Below are 8,203 nucleotides of genomic sequence, written 5' to 3'. Positions count from 1 at the left end.
TGTATCCGTCTTTCCCGCTCCCTCCCTCATCCTGCCTTCGTTTTCTCTTCACTGGCAGCGCACCACATACATGTGCAGAAGCGTAAATGTACCATACAACAAGAAGTAAAACGTGGTGGTGTTCCCCAATGATTTCCCCCTGTTTTTCCCTTTCCCGATCATCATCCCTTCCCGAGCGCCGTACAGGAAAGAGTAAAGGAAAGCGAGAAAGCAGAATGGGCTGGAAGAAACTGCCGACTCCCCGGGGGCCACAAAACAAAAAAGCACGAAGAAATATGAAACCCCCGTCTGCTGTGCCGTTGCCCAACACTGGCGGGTAGGCATTACATCTTCTTCTGTCTTCCTCTTCCTCAAAGTCAAATCAGAAACATGCTGTAGATGCTCTCGTCCATGAAAAGTGCTTCAGGCTCCCTCAAAATAAAGATGCTTCGCCCACGCCTCTTCAAAGCTGGGGCTGAGCTACGCAAGCCCTCAGCCCATAAAAAACCGGTCCCGGCTCGAGCTTGCGCTGTTCCGCTGAGCAGCGTCAAGCGGTACGTTCTCCATCCCGTCTGTCGAAGACGTCGTCCCCTGCCGTTGCGGCGGCCGTTTCGTGAGCACGCCTTTGGTCTTCTCTGGTTTCTCTTGCGTTTGTGTTGACGGCGGCGGCGGCGGCGGAATCATGTTCGTCTCGCTGCTCGTGCGACTCTTGGTGAGTTTCTTGGTCAGCCGCTTCTGCGAGGGCGTCACCGACGGCGCGTCAGTTGCGTCCGACAGCCGCGTCTCGCTCGATCGTTGGCTTGGCGCCAGCGGCACAACGGACGGGCGGCTATAGGCGGGATTGTCGCGAATGGGAATAGGCGCGCTGGCGGCGACGCCGTTGCCCTCGAAGCCGGGATACACGGGCGGGCTTGGCGTTGTGCGCGAAGATGGCGGGGTCTGGGACACGGGCACCGCCGCCGGTCTAGGTGGCGGCGCGAAGGCGCCAGATGCCGGGGATGGCCTCACGGGTGTGTTGCTGCCGGGTCCCGTCGCCGCGGTGTGCGGCATAATGTAGTTGTCCAGCTTTCGGCCCAAGACGTCGACCCGGACGGGTTTTGCGATGTAATCGTTCATGCCGGCCGCCAGGCACTTCTCCCGATCACCCTGAATCGCCGATGCCGTCATGGCGATGATCAGGACCTTGTTCACGGCCTCCAACGGCTCGCTACGGATTGCCTTGGTCGCTTCATAGCCATCGAGCACAGGCATCTGCACGTCCATGAGCACAACGTGATATGGCTCTCCTTCCTGTGCCTTCTTTCTCAGTGCTTCGATTGCCTTTTGCCCGTTCTCGTACGCGTCCACCGTCGTGTAGCCCAGGCGTCGCGAGAACTTCATGGCAATGTTCTGGTTGATCAGGTTGTCCTCGGCGATGCAAATTCGGATCTGGTCCTTCGGTATGGTCGTCAGATGGATGAACGGGTTTGGCGCCAGCTCGTTCAGCGGAGTCGCGGGTATCGTGAAACGGTCGGCGATGGGCGGCGACTTGACGGTTTGCGCGTCACCTGCATTGACGTCCGGCGTGGCCTTGTCAAAGGTCACGGTGAACCAAGCCGTGGTGCCGACGCCCTCTTGGCTCTCCAGGTGAATCTTGCCCTTCATCATGGTCTCGATCAGAGACTTGCAGATGCTGAGTCCGAGACCACTGCCGCCGTACTTTCTTGCTGTACTGGCGTCCGCCTGCGAAAACGGCTGGAACAGCTTCTCGAGCTGCTGCTGTGGAATGCCGATGCCGGTGTCTTGGACTTTGAAGGTAAGCACAGCCTTCTCGTTCGAATCGAAATCGACCTGCGCCCCGATCGTGATGGAACCATTCTCTGTGAACTTGAGGCTGTTGTTGATGAGGTTCCCAAGCACCTGGTGCAGACGGATGGGGTCGCCGTAAATAAGCATCGGGGGAAGGTTGATGTCCTTGGTAATCGTAACGTTCTTCCTCTGTGTCTTCTGCCTGTTGCTGTACGACACAGCACGCACGACCTCACGCACCATCTCCTCCGGGTTGAAGGCGATGACATACAGTTTCATCTTGTCGGCCTCCATTCTCGAGAAATCGAGAATGTCGTTGATGACCGTGAGCAACAGATCGGCAGACACTCGGATCGAGTCCGCCATGTCCAGTTGCTCCCTGTTGAGGCTGCTGTCGCGCAGCAACTCCGAGTTGCCAATGACGCCGTTGAGAGGCGTCCGCAGTTCGTGGGACACGTTGGCCAGGAAGATTGATTTGGCCCTCGCTGCCTCTTCGGCCAGCTTGACGTTGCGTTTCGCTTCCGCCTCGGCCGCCTTGGCCTTGGCCTCAGCTTCTCGCGCCTGATCCACCGTGCTCTTGAGCGCCCGCACGTTCGACTCGTTCTCCTTGGACACCTTCTCCACGGCCTTCATGGCCAGCGAGTTGGAGTAACTGATGCCGATCTGGTTGACGAGCAGTTGCAGCACTGACACATTGCGATCGGTAAACGACCCTGGCTCGCCCTCAAGGTAGAGGACGCCGAGCAGCCCGTCGTTGCCGGCTCCGCGGGAGATGGGAATCGCAATGACAGCTTTACTCAAGACGTTGCGCTGGAGCCATGCTTCGTTGACGTTGCCAAACCGCTCGTCGTTGAGGATATCTGGAATGAACAACGTCTCCCGGAACCGCGTGCAGTAGAGAATGACGTTCTCTGCGACGAGGGACGTGTGCGAGAGCAGCTCGCGGCTCTCAGGGGCTTTTGCTCCCCGCTCAGGATCTCCGCTAGCCGCGAGACACCATCCCTGCGCATCGCGGACGATTATGGCGGCGAGTGTGGCCGTGCCACCGCAGGTCTGTAAGATGACGTCGCACATCGTCTCGAGAAGCTGGTCGACATTGAGAACGGCCGAGATGACCTGAGACGACAGCAGAATCGCATGCAGGTCAATCATATCGAGCGCAGGCAGACCGGCCCCGGCACCAGCTTGGAGGTGCACGGAGCCACGCCAGGCACCGATCCGTTCGCCCTTCAGATCGACCATCGCGCTGCTGGGAGCCAGTGGTAAATCCTCGCTCTCCTCGCCGTCCATGGCACGGAAGTGCGGTGGAGGAGCGTCTGATGAAAAGTCCGTTTGCACACAGGCATCTACGGTCCGCGGGTTCCGTGTTGGGCCATGGAGAAGGAGGGCGTGCGTCTCCTCGATATGATCAGCCACGCCGACGGCACCAAACTGCCGATACAGCGCGGCAGAGTCCCTCATGGCCGCTCGGGCAGAACGCCTCGCTTTTCTCCCGACGAACACACCGGCCATGAGATAGTTACCCAGCGCCTCGTCAAAGGTGTGATTGTGCTCTTCGGCATGATCCAATGCCTCTTCGTAAAGCATGATTGCGCCGCCGTAGTCCTTGCTGAGCTCGCAAATCTGAGCATCGAGAATCTTGTACCACGAAGCGTAGTTGACATCGTTGTACGTGGCCCACTCTTTGATCTTTCTCGTAAACACGCGCAGTGTTTGGATGCATTCTTGCTTCTCCGCCTCGAGGCTGTCTGGGTTGAACCGCGGGTCGTCGAGACGATGCAGCATCCGGCCAGCGAGGGACAGGCCGTAGAAGAATATGAGGTGGCGACTGTTGCGGGCAGACCACATGATATCGATGTTCTCGTAACAGGCTGCACCGATCTCGATCGCGCGGTCATAGTGGCCAAAGAGGAAAAGCGGAATGATCTCCAACGTCTCGAAGAACAAGATGGAGCGGTTGCCATTCAGGACTTTCGTGTCGAGCCGCGACTTGTACTGGAGTGTGTTGAAAACATTGTCGCTAAACACGTGCTGTGCGTCCCTGGTTCTCGTCTTGCCCTGCATGGCACGACAGAGCTGCCGAACGGCGATGAGCAGAGTGCCGCCCCGAGTGTCGTCCTTCCAACCCTGAACGTCTTCACAGGCATACTGGGCGAATGCCTCGACATCAGCGAGGTTTTCGCTAGCGTAAAACTTGAGCATCGCAGACAAGCCAGCGCTCACGATTGACGATGTGCGATCTCCGGCGGCCGCAGCATACTCGACAGAGCCTTCCAGGTGTGCCAAGGCCACGCTGACGGGGAACTGAACGTGGCCGATGAAGATGGCATAGACCATGTAGCCCCTCGCCATGGAGAATGGATCTCGGAATCGATCGAGCATCTCGATGCAGACATCCCCGGCCTCCACAGCCAATTTAACGAGGTTGAAGCGGGAGAGCGCGATGATGCCAAAGTAGAGAAAGACCAGCCCAGACTGCGGGAATGCGCCAGAGGTCAAGTGCAGATCTAGCATGGCGAGGGTGATGCTATAGAACCGGAGCGAGTTGCTCCACCATGCCGAGCTCAACGTCTCAGCCATGACGGCGGCGATCGAGGGTAACGTAGGGTCCGGCGACACGGCCGGCTGCATCAGTTCCGTCTTGTCCATCGTCTGAATCTTGATCGCCAGGCGTTCAAATTCTCGGTCACAGCGTTCGTACGTAGGGTGTTCCTCCAGCCTGACATTCATGAGGCGTAAACACTTCTCCAGCGAGTCGCACGCTGCGGTAACATCCCCAGCTTGGGCGTGAATCCGTGATTGCAGCACGTAAGCGGGTGCCTTGTCGATCGCCGTACGTCCCTTGTCAAAAAGGATTGAGAGAAGACGACTCGCCTCTTCTTCCTGATTCATGTACAGACTGCACTCGGCCGCTCGCAGGTGTATCTGTAGGGTTTCGTCGTAAGACACGTCCTCGGGGCCATCGGCCCAGGGGTTCGGTTGGAGGAGGTCCAAGGCCGTCGCATAATACTTGGCAGCCGTCGGCCGTGCCTCGTTCTCTGTTGCCGTAGCGGCGCACTCGAGGAGCAGCGTGCGAAAGGGTTCGCGGATCTTCACTCGCCGTTTAATCAGCTCGGCCGACTCGCAAATGTGTAACGAAGCAGTATCTCGCGCCCGAGCATCCGTTGAGTAGTACTTCATGAGAGTCTGGGCGATGATGAAGCGCATTTTGCGGGCGTTACATTCCTTGAGAGCGGCCGAGGCCTGTATGTAGCGGTCATGGGCGAAACGGAACCGGTCATCCGTCTCGCCAGGCATCAGAATACACGCGTTGACGGCGGCCTGGAGGCCAGCGATGAGTTCATCGTTAGAATATTTTGTGTTCACCTCTTGGGCGTTCGGGTCAACACAAGCAACATCGTCCGCGTATTGGAACTCGCCCGTCAAGAGACGACTGACGAGCTCAAAAGAGAAGGAGTAGCCGAGAAGCGCAGCCCAGGCCAAGATTGCGCGCGCCGATGGTGGAAGCTCTTTCAGACGCTGAGTGATGAAAGCCGTATCGAGAACATCGTATCCCTCCGTCTGGAACTGATCGAAGAGTCGGTCAAGATCAAAGTGCCAGTTGCTGTCCTTGTATTCGTACCAGATACTCTTGTTGCGGTAGCATGCGCTGAGCATCTCTCTGATGTAGAATGGGTTGCCAGCAGTCTTGGACTGAATGACGAGGGCCAATGGCAAAATGTCCTCTTTGGGTCGGCATAATGTGGCCGCAACATAGTGCACAATGTCGATCTCGCTGAGGGGCGCCAGCGCAATCCTGGTGATTGTCGGCCTCCCTGTGCGCGAAAAGTCTGTAAAGCATGAGTGGTTGTCCGCTGCATGATCACAATGGTTGGACTTGCCGTCGGGTTCTGTTGAGTTGACAATGGAGTGAACCTCGTCAGGCGTCATCTCATCCGGCCGGTACGTCACAATAATGACCATCCTCATCCTTGCGCTGATGATCTGTGAAATCAGTTCGAGAGACTCGCTGTCTGCAAAATGCAAGTCATCCAGCACAAAGCATACAAACTTGTTGGCCGTAATCATGCGCAATACGTCCAAAAACGTGTTCATCAGCCTCGTGTTCTTCGTAGACGTGCCTGCTCGCAGGAAATCCTGCGAGCTTTGCAACGGTATGCCCGGGTTCTTGGGTTGCAGGCCGGGTGAAGCGTCAGGAGACAGCCCATGCTTCATGCTGTTTCTCATGTTGCGAGAGCCCTGAAAGGTCGGCGGGGATCGCATAGTTGAGTTGTCAATGGTGCCGAGAAGATGTTCAGGGAGACCTAATGCTTTGGCAAGCATCGGCCAGACAGGGCGGATGTAGTGTTTCAAAGCATGGTGAAAAGGCGTGTCTGTGTGTTTCTCGCCGAATACTTGTCGGAAGAGTGATGACAGCAACTTGAGCAAAGGGCCGAAGGCCTGTCTCCTTGCGTTGTCAAACTTGGCAGAGACGTAGTAGCCCCGCTTCCTGGCTTCCGAAAAGACAGACTGGAAGAGAAAGCTCTTGCCCAGGCCGGCAACACCTTCGATGGTAATGATCTCGCAGTGTCCGCGGCGCCTAAATTTGGCCGACCCGAGTTGGCGGGACAGGCTCGACGCTGTAGATTCGGCCACGCTTTGCCGGTTCATATCACTGGTTCCCATGCTGTCCGCCAGGCTTCGCGTCTCGACAGAGATGGAGGAGTTGCGTTCCCATGGTCTTGCCATTCGCGCCAGAGGACCAGAGTTGGTCGAGGCAACCGTCTCGCCCGAGATGGTCTGGCTGTCGGAGAGCACCGACGGCACAAAACTAGCCCTGACCTGCCTAGGGTCTGAGGAGGTAGTTTGGGTGAAGGATCCGCTGCGGCGGGCCGTGCCATCGGCGGAACTGGCTCCTTCGCTCGAGGCGTCGGCCGCGTCCAACACGTCGTTGGAGAGGTTGGAACCGTCTGAAAATCTATTGCTGGCGACCTTTTGGCTCATGGCGTGGCTCTTGGCAGATCGGTCGATGACCTTGAGCAGTTCGTTCCTCTCTTTGGATCGCCCGATCATCATGGTCGGCAGGATGAAGAAGGAGGAGATATCCTTCTCACCAATGGTCCACTTTTCGAGGGCCAGCCAGTCTGCCTTTTCCAGAAACTCCTGGACCTTGACAAGATCGTGACGTAGACCGCTCGCCGAATGGTAGCGATCGGCCACGCGCATGGCCGTACACTTTTCGATGATGCGGCCAATGACGGACGGAACGTCTTCCCTCACTTTCGACAGTCGGGGTATGCTTCCCTTGAGCACGGAGTGGACGATATCTAGAGGCGTATCACCATCGAAGACGGGATGTTGCGTCAGCATGGTCCACAGGACGACGCCCAAAGAGTAAATGTCTGTCCTGCTGTCGGGCTCGGCGGGCATGCGTCCTGTCTGCTCGGGACTGATATACAGCAGCTTGTTCTTCGCCCCCAGCTCCTTCGACAGGTTCGACCACGCCGAGCTCTGCAGTCGGTTCTCGAAGGACCTGGTGCCCGTACCAATGGCGGCGAGCTTGACGCGGTGCGTCTCGATATTGTAGTGGAAGGCGTCGGGCCTGATCTCGCCGTGCGTGGCGCCTTGACCATAGTGCAGTATCTCCAGGCACTGCGCGGCGCCAACGGCGAAGCGCAGAAACTCTGGCACGCCTATCGGCGGGTTGAGAGTAAAAACCTCCTTTCTGTACGCCTCCCAATGGTTATTGACCTTGCGCGTGCTGTAAAAGGCTGGCCCGAGGTCTATCAAGTCGAATATGGCATTGCGTCCGGGGTGCTGGTAGATGGCCACCATGATGGACCCGCGGTCTCCGGGCTGCGGCGTCAGGCGGACGAGGTCTATCGGCTTGACGATATGCTCTCCGTGGGGGTCAACGGATGTGATGAGATGCTTGGTAATGTGGAAGGTTCTCTCCTCGCGGAGGACATGGTAGGATATGCGTGCAATGACGGGTTCTTCGGGGTAGAGGGTATCGGGGTTCGACGTCGGTATGGGAGGCGATGCGGGCGAGAGCGAGGGGTCTTTGCTGGCGTCGGCCTGGGTCTCGGCGCCGATGATGCTGGGGGAGCTGTAGTGCTCAGAGGGTGAGGGGCGGCCGGACTGGAGCCTCGCGGCCGACCCAGGGCTCGAGACGGGATATGTCGTGGGCGGGGAGAAGGGCGACACGAACTTGGTGCCAGCGACATGCCAGATGTCATAGGTTGTATGGAACGGCGGATGACTATCGTCCCAGGTGTAGCCGGCAATCTGGCGGAGTCGCTCGAAGAGGCGCGCCGGCGGATCATGCTGATCGTCGGGCATGATGGCGGCGTAGTCCATGCGAAGCAGAGGCCGCAGAGGGCGAGCTCGGATGGTTGTGGGATGTGCTGCTCGGCAGTCCTGGGGGCAGGCGGTCGGCTCAGGTTGGGGAGGAACA

The 8,203-nt window shown here is 58.0% G+C and overlaps 1 protein-coding gene across 1 annotated transcript; it reads right to left on the bottom strand.

Annotated features, from left to right (window-relative positions):
* Nucleotides 1-471: 471 nt before the first annotated feature.
* On the bottom strand, nucleotides 472-8,088 carry D7B24_006417 (uncharacterized protein; the record flags this gene model as incomplete). Its single annotated transcript, XM_028640548.1, has 2 exons — nucleotides 472-5,751; nucleotides 5,815-8,088. The coding sequence occupies 2 exons, from the start codon at nucleotides 8,086-8,088 to the stop codon at nucleotides 472-474; spliced, it is 7,554 nt and encodes a 2,517-aa protein (XP_028495299.1).
* Nucleotides 8,089-8,203: the final 115 nt, after the last annotated feature.

This window comes from Verticillium nonalfalfae (genome assembly GCF_003724135.2).
Source record: "Verticillium nonalfalfae strain VnAa140/NRRL 66861 chromosome Unknown scaffold_45, whole genome shotgun sequence".
NCBI classification, from domain to species: Eukaryota; Fungi; Ascomycota; class Sordariomycetes; order Glomerellales; family Plectosphaerellaceae; genus Verticillium; species Verticillium nonalfalfae.
Note: the sequence above shows the minus strand (reverse complement) of the source record. Positions and strands in the feature narration are given on the sequence as shown.